This window comes from Drosophila simulans, chromosome 2R (assembly GCF_016746395.2).
Source record: "Drosophila simulans strain w501 chromosome 2R, Prin_Dsim_3.1, whole genome shotgun sequence".
NCBI lineage: Eukaryota > Metazoa > Arthropoda > Insecta > Diptera > Drosophilidae > Drosophila > Drosophila simulans.
Window position 1 is genome coordinate 20745696 of NC_052521.2, and position 14989 is coordinate 20760684.

The 14989-nt window shown below is 46.3% G+C and overlaps 4 protein-coding genes across 9 annotated transcripts; all 4 read right to left on the reverse strand.

Moving 5' to 3' along the window:
* Nucleotides 1–49: 49 nt before the first annotated feature.
* LOC27208235 lies at nt 50–581 on the reverse strand. Its single transcript, XM_016183840.3, has 3 exons — nt 432–581; nt 315–381; nt 50–254 (listed from the first exon to the last, which is right to left on the reverse strand). Exons 1-3 carry the CDS (start codon nt 491–493, stop codon nt 63–65), a joined length of 321 nt encoding a protein of 106 aa, XP_016029257.1. The 5' UTR covers nt 494–581; the 3' UTR covers nt 50–62.
* A 248-nt stretch (nt 582–829) lies between these two features.
* LOC6735907 (aquaporin AQPcic) lies at nt 830–14050 on the reverse strand. Of its 2 annotated transcripts, none has more exons than XM_016181297.3 (3): nt 13642–14050; nt 1562–2120; nt 830–1158 (listed from the first exon to the last, which is right to left on the reverse strand). In XM_016181297.3, exons 1-3 carry the CDS (start codon nt 13731–13733, stop codon nt 937–939), a joined length of 873 nt encoding a protein of 290 aa, XP_016029258.1. In that variant the 5' UTR covers nt 13734–14050; the 3' UTR covers nt 830–936. The 2 variants fall into 2 exon arrangements, with proteins under 2 accessions (XP_016029258.1, XP_002082817.1); XM_002082781.4 differs by lacking the exon at nt 13642–14050 and adding an exon at nt 2265–2644.
* Nucleotides 2772–4009, reverse strand: LOC6735908 (aquaporin AQPcic). The gene is made up of 2 exons (XM_016181296.3): nt 3214–4009; nt 2772–3150 (listed from the first exon to the last, which is right to left on the reverse strand). The coding sequence occupies exons 1-2, from the start codon at nt 3805–3807 to the stop codon at nt 2932–2934; spliced, it is 813 nt and encodes a 270-aa protein (XP_016029259.1). The 5' UTR covers nt 3808–4009; the 3' UTR covers nt 2772–2931.
* On the reverse strand, nt 4782–11875 carry LOC6735909 (aquaporin AQPcic). 5 transcript variants are annotated; one of them, XM_016181292.3, is made up of 3 exons: nt 11758–11875; nt 5310–5859; nt 4782–5235 (listed from the first exon to the last, which is right to left on the reverse strand). In XM_016181292.3, exons 2-3 carry the CDS (start codon nt 5838–5840, stop codon nt 5017–5019), a joined length of 750 nt encoding a protein of 249 aa, XP_016029261.1. In that variant the 5' UTR covers nt 5841–5859; nt 11758–11875; the 3' UTR covers nt 4782–5016. The 5 variants fall into 5 exon arrangements, with proteins under 5 accessions (XP_016029261.1, XP_016029264.1, XP_002082819.1 ...); XM_016181295.2 differs by lacking the exon at nt 11758–11875 and adding an exon at nt 11552–11576; XM_002082783.4 differs by lacking the exon at nt 11758–11875 and adding an exon at nt 6594–6707.
* Nucleotides 14051–14989: the final 939 nt, after the last annotated feature.

The following is a 14989-nucleotide window of genomic DNA, read 5'->3' on the forward strand; positions in this document are numbered from 1 at the left end:
CTGTAAAATTACCATCGCCCTTGCCAGTACAAAACAGTTTTTGCAAACATTTAGTTTTATGTTTATTTATTCATTCTTATGTTTCGGAGGGCTTGTTTCAACTCTTTGAGCACTAATATAAGTTTACCCTTCGCAGTCTGCGCCTCGGATGACTTACTTTTCTCAAGGGCTTTGATTTGCATTTCAAGTGACTCGATTTGTGCCGTCAGTTCCATGATCTTTGCCTCTTTTCCCTTGTTCCCCTGCAAATGTTTCTTGGAGGAAAACGTTCTTTATGAGCCATTGAAATGATAACTAAGCTAGGAGATACTCACAACATGATACGTGTCGATACCGCCACTGCCTCCTTTGTCAAAAAAATCGCTGAACGGTCGTCTCTTGCTGCATGGAAATGGTTGATTTAAGGGAACTCACATTGCGGTCGTACTTACCATAGAAACATGGTATCTCTTGCCTTTAAAAAAGTAAGAATCTTATAAGCCCCCCGAAACATACTTTAAGCTCTGCCTAAAATTTGTGTACTTATGTTATTTAAGTTACATTTCTCCACGCCAACTAGGTGTTGCAAATACATTCAAAATGCTTTGCGAATATATTTGTTAAAAATTTCCAACATTTCCAGTAGTTTTGCTGGGGTGAGTTGAAAGGCTTTAGATTCTGTGACAATAAACATAAGCTCGACGTTTTTGGCTACCGTGTGGTTTATTTGATCAAGTGTATGAGCAATTAAATATTAACGATAAGCAGTTCGCCGTGGCGTAAAAATAATCTGGCTCAGATAAGCATAGCATTTACATTAGATTAAATATATAGTCGTGAGGCGTAGGAATTCATTTAAGGTATTTATTTGCACGCTTTGCAACTTAAAACTATCCGCTCTCAACTAACACGAACACGAACTTAAACGATAACTTGTCTTATGTGTAGTATATCCATCTAGGCGAGCTCCGCCTCCGAGGTCCTCTTGGTTGACATCGTGGTCTCGTCCACCTCCGATTCCTCCAGCTCCCGCCGGAAGGCGTGCTTGTAGATCACCGAGGTGACCAGGGCTGCCGCCATGGGACCCACCCAGTAGATCCAGTGGTCATCCCAGTATCCATTCCAGATGGCCGGCGCGAAGGATCGGACTGGATTCATACTAGCCCCAGTCAGTTGTCCCTGTTGGGTGGTGATTTACAAAAAGTTAAAAAGTTGAAAAAAACCCACATGGAATTTGTGTTCTGATAAGATGGAAATATATTGTTCTACCACCATTCTACTCAAAATATATGTTACTTATTGATTTCATTTCATGCGGTGGCCAAAATGTCTATATTAAAACTGATTATTTGCCATTTAAAGAAAGGTTATCATCGATACCGAGAAAGTCAAGTGCATTTGCCTGATAAATAGAAAACAGATAGTGATTGGATTTTTAGCATAGCGGATCGTCGCTTTGATATTTCTTAAGAGCAGACAGTATTATCTGTATCGATATTACTCGGACAAACAGACATTAAGGTGGATTACAAAATAAGATATATCTAATCTTTATCTGAAAGCCAAACAATAATCAACTTACCGCTGTGAGCGACAGGCATGCGATGGCCAGACCAAATCGCACTGGCAGCGAGTCCTGCTTGGTGGCATTGCGGGGATCCCAGACGCCGCAGCAGATGGAGATGAGGACGCAGGTGATCAGGAACTCCACGGCCAGGCCCTGCCAAGGGGTCAAGGTGCTGTTGAGCGAGGTGAGGCAGACGCCATTGGGGTTCTCAGTGCTGTAGATGGCGCTCTCCGGGAGCACCGCCTTCAGCAGGCCGTAGCCAATGAAGGCGCCCACCATCTGGGCCACAAAGTAGGCCAGAGCCATCGGCAGGGAGATCATGTTGTAGACGTAGGTGGCCAGGGTGACGGCGGGATTCAGGTGGGCGCCACACACGCACCCGAAGCACTGGATGCAGATTAGCACCACGAACCCGAAGTTCAGGGCGCTCTGGAAGTCCGAGTTGGTGAACACGGAGTTCTGGACACTGCCCATGCATCCGAGCAACATCAGCATGGCGGTGGCTATCATCTCGGCAAGAACTGTTGTGATGCTGTCCAGCTGGCGGCGCTGCAGCAGCCAGCAGTTGGATTGGCTGCGGAATAGAGAGGAATATTCCATTTTAGTATTCTTGTGGGTTTCCGCAGTTTCCAATGTGTTTCTATATCTTTGTAGCACTATCATTCAGTTCGAAGAGATTTTAGATACTGATTTTAAGGCTTGGAACTTGGTGGATCACCTTGCGCTTGTAGCCATGATTTACGTGCGTCGAGACGAGCGATTGACTTTAACGGAGACGTGGTCCGACGTGGACTGCACTCCAGACCAAGTACTCAATGGTGCGAATCGCATACTCTATCGCCGGCTCTTAATCGCCGGCAATCTCGTCTAATCGCCTTAGGTGGGTTATCAGCCAGCGGTCCTATATACTCGTATCTACCCAACTATTGCCGAACATTCGCGTTGGTGTGCTCCATTCACTCGAGTGCGTATGTCCACTTTATGACGTTTTAAGGCAATTTAAAATGTGACAAGGCACTAAGTTATTGTCCCACTAGACAGTGGCTATAAGCCATCTAATCAATATGATTTAAGCCAGCTGTTGTAATGGTTGAATCGCAGAACAGTGGACTCGCTATCAAGCTGAGCAATTCTAAAGGGTTACTTATCAATGGACATTGATAGTGGTTTTCTATGGACCTATTGATATATATGACAAACTCGACAAACTTTCCAGCGAATACGAGCCCCCAAAAAAATGGCCGATATCGCCCCTCATCCCAATTGTATGCTATGGAAATAATAAAAGTGGTGCTTAATTACTTAATCGACCTAAATATTTTGTGGCTCTATTATTACAACATATTCGTATATATATAGTTTATTCGATAAGATTCGATTCACACCTATTGCACTATAACCTCTCCGATCATTCGTATCTTGGCATCGGAAGTTCTCAGATCGATCTCCTCGTCGCCCTTGAAGGCCATGCGATAGATCAGCGAGGTCACAGCTCCTGCCACCAAGGGACCCACCCAGTAGATCCAGTGGTGTGCCCAGGAGTCGTTCCAAACAGCTGGACCCAGGGACCTGGTCGGATTCATGCTGGCTCCCGTGAAGAGACCCTAAAAGCAACAGACTCCCCATTAAGTAACACTTCGGATCTTGAAAGGCACCGAAATACCAACCGCTGTGAGGATCAGACAGGAGACGGTGAGGCCGAATCTCACGGGCACAGAGTCCTTCAGCTTGGCATTCCGTGGATCCCACACCGAACAGGCCACCATGACCAGGCAGCAGGTAATGAGGAACTCGATGAAGACCCCCCGAAGTACGCTTATTCCGGGGGCCAGAACTGTCACACAAACACCCGCCGGGTTGTCCACTCCCTTGATGGCGTTTCCGGGCAGAACAGCCACCAGGAGACCATAGCCTATCAGGGCTCCGGCAGCCTGGGCCACGAAGTAAGCGATGGCCCGGATCCAACCGATGGCGCCGTACAGCCAGGCAGCCAGGGTGACGGCCGGATTCAAGTGGGCACCGGAAACGGAGCCGAAGCACTGGATGGCGATGAGGATGGCCAGGCCGAAGGTGAGGCCACTGCGGAAGTGCGAGTTCTGGAACAGGGGCGTTTCCACACAGCCCATGCAGGCTATGAAAACGAAGACGGCAGTCGCCACCAGTTCACCGAAGAAGCAGGCTATCGCACTCCTGTGGTGTCCTTCCAGGCGCCACCTGGCGTTCGGATTGGACTCCTGCGATTTTTGCTTCTGTTGCGACATGCTGACGGAACTCTACTGCCGCAACGCTGGGCGGCTGCCCAAGTGACCCAACGCGCCAGCAAATTTACGGCAATCAATCAAAATCCATTATAAAACCTTAATGCTAATTATCGAGCGCAGATTTGGGAGCAGCCCCCGCCCACCCATTCAGGATGGATCAATCCATCAAGGCGATTTTCGGGGCTTTGCTCAGCCGTAATTATCGGCCTGATAAGCGCCACTGCCATTTCGCCCGATTTGCGCTCAATCTTATCTCATTAAGATCTTTATCGAACGGCGAACGGGGCGCCGCGCCCTGGCCAATACTCGTAGTTCTTGTGCCAGCCAGTGTCTGAATCGCCACAACAAGGCCAATAAACCTGGCCTATGGTGTTCGAAAGCTACTCGAAGGAATCACCCCATGATTTTCAGAAATTCCAGAAGAGTGGTGCAAATCCAGCATTAGCATATCACCCATAGCCCTTAGTCCCCTTTAAACCACATGGAACATACATCATTTGTGCTCCGTAAACGGACTTTAGACCAGAATGGAGTTCGTAACGTACAATAACTGCATATTGTTGGTATATTTGCTTTATTTGGCTTGTACGCGCCCCTCATTCGCAGCCTGCTGATAACGTTCTTCAGCCCCCATTTGATTGGTCGATTTGAAGGTACTAAGATATTCGAATATCTTATGACCAGATTTTCCAAAGACCGCTTAAGCTCACGGGCTTTTTTCACTTTCGATTCCTGGAAAAAGCTTATTGGTGTTTTTAAGCCCGGAAGTAACTTAGAGTTAATCAAGGCAAATACCTCATTATTGAAGAATGAAAAGCTTTTAGATAATGCGAGTTTTCTCACTATGTTTTTAGATGGCCCAGAAGAGCAGAACTTCAGGTATCATAAACACAACATTTCACAACAAATCACCCAAAATTACTACCAATCTCGTGGCGAATTTCTTACAACCATAAAAATAATTAGCTTGTTGGTTTGTTATAGATTAAAAATCTCGATGTTCTTTATTTCTGAAGGCAATTAGTGTTTTCACCAAGACGTTTATCGTTTCAAGAGCTTAGGTGGGCACTTGGTTCGCCTTTGAAACGTTCGAGCACTTTGTGAAGACACTGTTAACATTAGCGTACAACGAATGCATTATTTTAAAATTCGGCATCTTAGATATTAACTAAATTAGTTAGGGCTGCTCCTACAGCAATGTCTTTGGCTCTACGACAGCTGGACGTCCTCCAGTTGCCGCAGCTTCTCGTTGGAGGTGATCTCCGCCTCCACCACCTCGCGGCGGAAGACCACCTTGTAGGCGTAGGCGGTGATGGCGGACGAGCTCAGCGGGGCCAGCCAGTAGATCCAGTTGCTCTCGAAGTACTTGTTCCACAGGGCGGGGGCGAACGACCTGGCCGGGTTCATGCTGGCGCCGGTGAAGGGACCCTAAAACCAAGGGGAACGAGGTTAATAATCCATTCAAGGCAGGTAAGGATTAGCCAAACGTTGGCCTAACTTACGGCAGCGCAGGCGAGGCAGGCGATGGCCAGGCCAAATCGAATGCCCACGGAGTCATGGAACTTGGAGTTGCGCGGATCCCAGACGCCGCAGCAGACGATGACCAGGATGGAGGTGATGACGAACTCGATGCCGAAGGCCTGGCCGGTGGACACGCTGTCGTGCGGCAAGGTCACACAGAGTCCGGCGCCCACATTGAGAGTGGACGAGGGGAGCAGGACCATGAGCAGGCCATAGCCGATGAAGGCGCCCAGCATCTGGGCGGCGAAGTAGGCAAAGGCCATGCGCAGGGTGACCATCTCGTAGATGTAGGCGGCCACGGTCACGGCGGGATTCAGATGGGCGCCGGAGACGCAGCCGAAGCACTGGATGGCGATGAGGACGGCGAAGCCGAAGTTCAGCACAATCTGCAGATGGCTGTTGGGGAAGAGGTCTGTCTTCACGCAGCCCATGCAGCCCAGGAAGACCAGGATGCCCGTGCCGATGAGCTCGCCGAGGAAGGCGGAGATTTTGTCCAGCGTCGATCCCTTCATTTTGAAGACCTTACAGCAACTGAAATGGCCAGAGAAGCGCTTGAATAATGCCACACTAAAAAGCGAGCTACCCTCTCTGTCGCACGGCGTCGCCCATCTCTTTCTCGACTCTAAGTAGACCTGCTTAGGAACTTCATCAATCATATCCTATCTAAGACCATCCTATCGATTCGCAAAGCCCTCCGCGATTCGCACCTAATCCCCGCGACACACTCCTACAATCTCAACTATCGTGCAACTTTGTAGTTTGTCCAGTTTCAAGACCTTTGCAACTGCTGCTCTCCTGCTGCTTCCTGGACGATTTCCAGCTGGTTTTCCACCCCTTGCCGATCCATCCCCTGCTGCTCGAGGTTCATTGACTTGGCATCGATTTTCCAAACTCCCTTTTGGGAAGCACAACTTATGCTGCTGATCCGACAAACGATGCCTGCTGCGCGAAGGCCACAGTGCGAATGACATCGATGGTTGGACTGACATGAAGTAGCCGTGTACTAAATTTAGTAGACTTGTGATTGCCGCTCGGCTGTCAATTGGGTTTATAGATAAATGGCCCAAAAAATGGGAATCAAATCACGGCATGGCCATAAAACAATAACCAATCTTTGTCACTCTTATCGGCTGAGGGCCACTCGAGTCAATTGGCGTTCACTACGTTGCGAATTAATCCGTTTATTGTGATTGGTAAATCCCACTTTCTGGTAGCCAGTCCACTTTTTTTTTGACTTTCTTTGGTTTTGAGGGCCAGATATTTACCGAATCTCGTGACTCATTTTGACACTTGTCCGATTCTTCGAGATCGCACTATATAATCAATCTTTTCCGGAGCTGGTGAAAATTCACGAAGCGGCAGCGCGACTGTCAATGTCAATCTGAGGCGGTGGAGTAGCCATAGGCAAATATTTATATCTGTGTCTATATAATATTGCGTAAATCAAAAGCCCATTTTTAGCCCCAGTGAGAGAGCACCACACACACAGATACACACACACATGCCGAGGAGGGGACCACAAACACACACACACACGAAGGCGTGGAAATTAGCGAATCCTACTGGTGAGCATAAAAAAGTCAAGTGTCCAGAATTTATGAGCATCTTAAACGCTCATTCGCTGCTCTCGCTCGCTTTTGTGATTATCTCTGGAGCGATGCTCCTTCTCGCTCCCACTCTCCCGCTACCAGTCACCTGGCTTAAATTATTATAAAATGGGAGAAACAATACGGATGATATTCCATGGAAACAAGGGCAGATATTAGCACTTGGTGTCCAACTGACATACTGGTTTTGCTCTATCGAATTCATCCGGCTTCTGTTTATAATAATTATAATATTAAAGGTGGTCCTTATATTATTTTCAAGTAAATTATCATTTTCATTTAACTAGTTTCGAACTATATGTTTGCCATGGGAAAGAAAATCTGCTTAGCAATGATTGCTAGAATTAGCAGTAAATATAGTTCCTAAAATACGACGTTTGGATTGCATGTCATTCAGTCTTAGCACTCAACTATAATTGATGCCGAAAATCCCCATGATTATTTTCAGTGTAGTTGGGCGGTGGGCGGTGGGCGGAACACTGTTATGCTGTGCAAGTGCGTGACGCGCTGGCAATTGAAAATTGAAGCTGGCCACTGCGTATTGATAACAGCAGAGTGGCCCGCTATCAATTACCACCGTCGCTTCGATTCCTATCAATTGCAATTGTTGCAATTGAGGATGCGTTGCGTGAATCGGGGTACCACGCAATGTGGCAAACAAATCACGGCAAATCTCGGCACGCCTGTCGATCAAATTGCACGCAATTTGCGTAGTTATGTGTCTCAATAACAATTGGAGCGGCAGTCGGCAATAAATAGTAACAATTTAAAGCAAATATTTTCAAAGCCCTGCTGTTGCACACACACAGTACACAGTGATCTCAGGTGAGCTATCTATTCAGAACCTTTGACCCTCACTGACCACGCCTAATGTTTTCTATCGCTTTCTAGCCATAACACACATCGGCATTTCCACAGAAAGCAGTGGAGAAAATAGCACTGCTGGGACGTTTGCGTTTTGGCCCTTGGACAACTGCCAATGTTTGTTTGGCCAACTCATTGACAGTTGGTAAAAAGAGAGCGACACGTTTTGGCAAGAGACAAAGAGATTAAAGGCAAGCAGTAAACACGCGATGGATCAAAAGTTTAAAAATAAATCACACCTTCCTATCGGCAGCGCAATAATAATAATAATAATTTAATTACCACCTGCGCCTTCATCATATGCTCATGCCCAGAAGGATCACGTATCATTCATGGGATCGCTGCATGGGCCACGATTTCCAATGGCCCGAGGGCCTAATTGACGACAAACCCCGTTTGGGATGATGGGTCTTAATTATTATAATCCATTCTCAGCGTTTGTCTAAGTGATGGGACGTGACTGGGCGGTTCTACGTTCAGATTTTGGGGAGTGCTAATCGCTGATGTTGGCGGAAGTGGGGTCTGTTAATTAACAGCGCGGTGCGATAAGAACGGGGACTCCTCGGAGCTTCTCAAAAGCTCAGCTGCGAGGATGTGCAGCTTTAACGGAGCTTCGATCGTTAGCTTTCGGCGCTGGAAGCTTCTGGAGGAGCTTCCTTATCACGCGGCGTTATTATTAGCTAATTATGACTAAGTTGGTAATGGAGTGATAAGCCTTTGGCCAGAAGCTCGTCGTAAAAAACTTGTTAGCCTGAAGAACAGCTAATCAATCCGTGCTGATAAGCCCCACCCGCTGTTTGCTGATGGCTGGGGCTGCTTAAGAAGTGATTTTCGCTAGTGGCCCTAAAATGTTGGCCATAAACCACACGCCGCAACCACTGTCACTCACACTGATAACAGATATCGAGCTGAGTGATGGCGATGGTGTATTGGGATTGGCGGTGTCTGGCGGCGCAATATCACAGGCTTAATTTGGCCATAATTGGGCCAACTCAAATCGGATTTACTCGTCAGACTTTTGACATCGCCCCGCATTTACGGCTCTTCCAAAGTGCGATAGTGATCGGGTGCCGACTTATTGAAGTGCAACAACAACGTATGCCCCTTTATGGCATTCCAATTGCCAGCTGGATCGCAATTGAAGCTCATTATGGTGCCACAGGCGGAAGCCTTAGTGCCCATTGATCAAGATCCATAGCAGCCTCTTCCTAGCCCCAAGGTTCTGCTCTTATCTGTGCGGCTTATCAGGGCAATGGAAACTGCTGACGCTCGGGTTGCGCAACAGGTTGTTGGCATCGCCACCTCGCAGTGCTGGCCCCTTTTATTTACGGCTGTAAATACGGGGGGCAATTAAGACGTGGTCAAAAAAGCGGCGAGATCCACGCACACGGCTCGGAAAAGTCAGGTGCCCTGGCAGCTGAAGGCCCCTGATTTTGTGGCTAAAACGGCGGGGCTCCGTCTTATCAGCTGGCCACGAGGTTAGGCCACTCGAAGGGGGATTGCTCACACTATGATTTGTGAATGGCTTTGTAGTGACTAGACAGACACTTTGCTAATTACTGGGAAATAACTCTTATTCTAAACTCTAATAGAACTCGGCAGTGACCTAGGCTACGATTTCCTTCTGCTCTTCCACGAAGGCTGGTCAGCAGTTAATTTATGGTTCGATGTGGCCTCTAATCATGATATTTTTTATTTTTTCCCACTTCTGGCAATACGTATGTATATGCAGTCCATTCGATAATGGCGATAAGGATGGAGTGACTCCGGAATTAGGCTGGAGCTTATGCATTATGCAACGGCCCGGTCTTAAAGTCTTGAATTGGAACTACACTCTGCTCAATGGCAGCTGGGACCCGATTGATAACCTGATAACCCCACGGCAGAGCACCTTATCAAGTGGCAAAGCAAGCAAGCTAATCGCAGTTCCGAGTGGCTGCGGCTTGCCAAGCACAAATACGACGGCGTGGGATTGAATGACATCAACCAACTGTGAAGAATCGCCGGGTTTTGGCATAGAACTGGCCAAGTCAGGCACAATTACCATACAGGAACTGCCATATCAGACACTTGGACTGGCCCATTTTGAGTCGGGCCAAGTGTTCCGTGTTCGACCGGTCTCTCAATCATATGATGACTTTACAACTGGGCCAAATCTCGATTGATCCGTTTAATTGAGCCAACAATCTGGCGATGGGGCACGCGATTCGCCACTTGATTGATTTATCAAATTTGATTACCACAAACTCGTGAGTTCCCCGCGAAAGATCTTAATCGAAGGCATGTGCCAACTTATATAAAATCGAGACTTCGTTTAGTTAGTCACTAATTACTTGAACTGTTTGGAAATTATTAAGCTAATGGTACTAATGAGATCAGCTGTTTTATTAAACATTGTTAAAAAGGAGCAATCGCTTTTCAAAATCTGACCTCTAATGTCAAAAATTAAGATTTCTTTAAATAAACTGGCATTTGTAATTCTGTTTATACCCCCTTTATGAGAGATTTCAGCTAACAACTTTATCAGACGCTGCGACCTTCAAGGCAGCCGAAAAAATGTTCATTTTGCTTGGTTTCATTTTTCGGTTTTTGGTGCGAGTGTGAGTTCAAGTTCTCGAATTGCGCAGATAAAACTTCGACTCCAAGCACACCACCATATATGTAGAAGATACACTGAAATGTTTCCAAGTGGCCACATAAGACATTGGTACTTAAGGTATCATAAAATGATCAATTTGGCGCGGGCACTATGCAAAATCGCCTGATCCAAGGCCAGAAATTCCGTTTCTTACTTATCAGGGCGCTTTTCAGTTTATAGAACACCGAGGACCGAGAATCGAGTGACCCCGCCAATCGTGTTGCTATACTTATTTTTCAATGATAATTTTGATAAGACCGCCACACCAGCCGACGTCTAATTAGTATACAAAAACAACAATGGTCGGGGCAAACATATATGAATGTATACACACATATATAGGTATATTTGTGTAGCTAAAAGCTAAAGTAGAACAGCGGGCCGACTAATGTATGCGCACACAGAGTGGAAACGTTTTCCAAAAGCCAAAACGTCCAAAAAGCGTGGCACAGTTCTTTAAAAATAAACACTCTCCGGTAGAGTCGCTTTTCAGCACCAGACGCCAAGTGTTAAATGAATGTCACACGGAGGAGTCCTCCGTAGAATGATGGCCATATCTATCATATCTATTGCAGCTGAACTTCTAATTACTCGCTCCGATAGTTGCGCAATCGTGGGATCACTGGCAATTACCTTCGCCCCTGCAGGCTCGCCCATCATCAGGTGCAAATGCTAAATAATGCACATAATTACCAGTTAATAATGCGGCAGTCGGTAAACAACAATATTAATAAGCGTATAAATGTGCAGGCAATGTGCCCGCCCGGGTGTTTTCGATTGTTCTTCGCTTGTTTGATCACTATTCAAGTATCCAACTAGTCAACTATTCAAAGCAGCCAGTGGCGGCGCTGTGGGAGTGGGAACTCTACTTTTTATGGCTAGACGGCGATAAGGCAGAAATGGAAAGCTGAATGCTGACAGCCAAGATAACCCAGACGAAGTCAAATATTTGAATAAAATTAACATTTATCGGCCATTACACGCGTGCCAAAGCAGAACTCGCACTCAAAATCACGCACTCCACTCACTCGCATTCACTCTCCTCAAGATATGGAAATATTCCACCAACTTTCTGTTTCACTGTGTTCTTTTTTTCTTTTTTTTTTTCATTTACCCAGGAAGCAGTTCACAAAACTCAAAAGTGCAAGCGCGCCAATTCGAAAACGCGTTTTGCGAACAGCTTGTGCCGCCAGTCAACGCACTGCAGGCCTTTTTATATCGAAGCCACCTCGCTGCCCACCTGAGTCTTGATGAAATTTGGCGACAGCTTTGCTAATTAATTAACGCACACTCAAGCAGATCACGGAGAGCCAAACTAACCTGCGTTCCGATCGATCGTTTGTTTGCTATTGAGTGTGGAAAAGGCCTCCAGCTAAATACGCGCGATCGACTGCGAGTGGGCTGCGCAGTCGGCGTCGCAGCTGGACACCACGGCGTATGATTGCGCTAGCTGTTCGCTGCTGCTTTCCAGCACAAGCAAGCAGTGCGAAGCTTCCTGCTCAGTCGACGCAGCGTTCTTGCGCCAGTGATGTGAGCTTTTGATAGCGTTATCAAGCAATTAAGTTCACGTTAATATGCGCTTTGCTTCAAGCAGCGCAAACAGCTCGCAGCCGGCAAGCAGTGCAAAGCAGTGCGCAGTGGAGTTTGGGAACGGGTTTTTGTTGATCTCAATAAAAAGAGTCACATCATGCATGATTCACCGAGTTCTTTCAATAATGCCATCGAAATACTTGACATTTCACAAGATATATTATGTTAACAAAAATATCAATTTAATCTTTGATTATCTCATCCAATCCATGACAGGTGCATCTGATACAACTTTGCTATTTACATTAGTTAAACAAATAAATTCTAATATAAAACCCATACTTACGGACACAATAGTCACGCAGTCCCGAGTAAACAATTAAAAACCCACCGTTCCCATATTTGGACACATGGAAGTCATGCCAACTGTTCAATTATAAGTTAGAATAAATATGACAGTCATACCTATTTGCCTAATATTTCCGCCAATTATCAGAACACCTCAGATGCTGAGGTTGGTAGTTTACCTAAAAAAAAACACTTCAATTGGTCTCAAGTGGCGCTCCCCAAGTGATAAGACAACCCAAAACTGATAGGAAGAGCAAGAGGAGATAGACTAAATTAAATAATTAAAAGCGTGCCATAAAATAAATCAACAGATGACAAAATCCGTGGCAAGCGAGTGATTATCAATTGGAAAACACCCATAAAACTGAAGTGGCGCGCCCTTTTTGATAAGAGCGAATCAAGAGGGAAGCGGGGATTAATGGCCCTGTTTACACTTACCTTCAAGGTTGCGGCGACTGGAAAACTTACCCGTAAGATTCCTGGCTGGATTTTCACGGCACTCACTCGAGATAGCACTGCTTATCACTCACGGCCAGCGGTACGTCACTTATCGAAAGCTTTATCGCGATTCCGATTTCCATGACGGATTCGGATTCGGATTTCCTTGTGGCCTTGACACTGAAATCACTCGCCTTATGACGCGCACCTTCGGCGACTTGCACCCAAAGATTAGCATAGACCTCTGCGCGGCGGAACACATTTGAAGTTCGATAATAAATTATGGACATAGACATAGCAACTATGTGTGCCAGCGATCGAGGTAGAAGCAATTTAGCTCGCTAGATTAATAAATAAATTCAATGAAACCGCGACGAATCAAAGTCGCGCATAGAAGCGATTGATGGTTTCGCGATGCTCATCGACCATCGTAACTCCCGCGCATGTGACACAGTGTTCGATCCACTTCGGACTTTATATACCATATTATTATTATTATTATTATGTTATATTGTTTACTGGTCCAGGCCAGACTCGCTTGATTTATGGACACTTCGTTGCTGTCTAGCGCAGCTCGTTAGCCGCCTCGGGAGTCACCGAAAACTGGTTAAACGGCCTGCGAAAATGCAAAATATATAAACAAATGCGGCGGCATTTGTGTTTTCTTGTATTTGCATTTGCAGTGCGGTTCTCGATGCCGCAGCCAAAAATAAATGTTGGCTTTCTGTTTTTGCAGCCTGTTTGTTGGTGGGTGGTGGAGGGGGGGGACTGGGGGGAGAGGACTGGCAACGCTTGTGCGCACGTGACGTATACGCAACGTGGCACCGAAAGTGTGTCAGAAATGGGTATACGAAATAGTGTTGTAATAAATAGCAAATGATGTCGCACCTTCTGCGCGTTTGTTTGCCACTCGGTGGCTCCTCGCTGCCCATCTTTATGGGATGACCGACGACCGCGGACTGTGGCTGTTGCACTGGCATTTCCTTCCTCGATTCCTCACTTCAACTCCAATTGCTTGGGCGCTACTTTATTCGCCGTTTCTCCACTTGTAAAGCACTTGACGCGGCGTACAAACTAATTGAATTGCCCGTTTGCAATGGTAATTTTCATGAATCGTATGGGACGGGCGCAACTTCACTGCGTGTCGCGAATTCGGACTCTTGACTCGCGGACGGTGTATCTGTATCTGCGGAACGGGTATTTGTATCTGTATCTGCAGCCGGTGCGACGCATGTGAGTTTCGCTTTCGAGCGCCGATCGAGTGACTGACTATAGCTATACTACGGCTATCGGCTATAGCTGACTGGCGGAGAGTAAACGCTGTCGAAGTCGCCGCTTAACAAAACCGAAGAGCAAAAGCCAAAGCGCCCATCAAAATCAAATATAGCAAAAAAGGCATGCCATAAAATCGAGGCAGCAAAAACCGTAAGTGCCATTAGACACGATACCCAATCACCAGGTGGGTATATACCCTAAACGAATGCGATGCGCGTCAATCTAGATAGTGCCGAGGGTCTGATCAACGACCGGGCTTCCTTAGCCGAACTACACAAGTGGAATTTTACCCGGCCCAATTGAAACTGATAGGGAACTAGCATTGGAGGATGAGTAAGCCCTAAATACTCCACAAAAAGACTAAAAGATTAACAACAAACGGCTTGAGATACAAAGAATGCTCGAATATTCCTGCTTCTACATGGCATTTTCGTTACAAATACTTTCCTGTCAATAACTGACAGTGGAAACTGACGCTTACGTTGCGAGGGGATCATGCTACTTTGCACATCCATTAATAATGTCTGCGTGGTATCCGCATGGTCGAGTACACAAATTTTCCACTTGCCCTCGTGTTTTTTCGACTTTTGTTTTGATTCGACAGGTTTTCGTTGAACTATTGCGTAGAGGGTCATCACAAATTGAAGTGATCTCTTTGGGGTTTTTTTTTTGGCAAGCCATCTAATTGCTGCGGCAATTGCTTGCCATTGTTTCGCGCAGTGTATGCTAGTTGTGGTTTATCACTCGTGTATGTTCATGTATGGATTTATACAAAAAGCCTTGTATATCCCCCATAGCAATTCCGCATTGACGGAAAGATCGGCTTTTTATTTGATTAGTTTCATTCGCGTGCAATACGATGGGGTTGTTTAGGGCTCTGCAATGGGGGCGGTTCTTTTTTTATCCACTATATTGGAGGCCCGCTTCGATATCACTTATCGGAAAGCAATTTATTGGGCGG

What these genes read in the sequence shown, in the direction of transcription:
- LOC27208235 (XM_016183840.3), bottom strand. Translation starts at nt 493, where the DNA reads ATGTTTCGGGGGGCTTATAAGATTCTTACTTTTTTAAAGGCAAGAGAT. An exon ending in AGAGATACCATGTTTCTATG is followed by an intron (nt 382 to 431) that starts GTAAGTACGACC and finishes ATTTCCATGCAG; the next exon opens with CAAGAGACGACCGTTCAGCG. An exon ending in GTATCGACACGTATCATGTT is followed by an intron (nt 255 to 314) that starts GTGAGTATCTCC and finishes TTTTCCTCCAAG; the next exon opens with AAACATTTGCAGGGGAACAA.
- LOC6735908 (XM_016181296.3), bottom strand. Translation starts at nt 3,807, where the DNA reads ATGTCGCAACAGAAGCAAAAATCGCAGGAGTCCAATCCGAACGCCAGG. An exon ending in CCTGTCTGATCCTCACAGCG is followed by an intron (nt 3,151 to 3,213) that starts GTTGGTATTTCG and finishes TGTTGCTTTTAG; the next exon opens with GGTCTCTTCACGGGAGCCAG.
- LOC6735909 (XM_016181291.3), bottom strand. Translation starts at nt 5,984, where the DNA reads ATGATTGATGAAGTTCCTAAGCAGGTCTACTTAGAGTCGAGAAAGAGA. An exon ending in CCTGCCTCGCCTGCGCTGCC is followed by an intron (nt 5,236 to 5,309) that starts GTAAGTTAGGCC and finishes CCTTGGTTTTAG; the next exon opens with GGTCCCTTCACCGGCGCCAG.
- LOC6735907 (XM_016181297.3), bottom strand. Translation starts at nt 13,733, where the DNA reads ATGCCAGTGCAACAGCCACAGTCCGCGGTCGTCGGTCATCCCATAAAG. An exon ending in GGCAAACAAACGCGCAGAAG is followed by an intron (nt 2,121 to 13,641) that starts GTGCGACATCAT and finishes TCTATTCCGCAG; the next exon opens with CCAATCCAACTGCTGGCTGC. An exon ending in CATGCCTGTCGCTCACAGCG is followed by an intron (nt 1,159 to 1,561) that starts GTAAGTTGATTA and finishes ACCACCCAACAG; the next exon opens with GGACAACTGACTGGGGCTAG.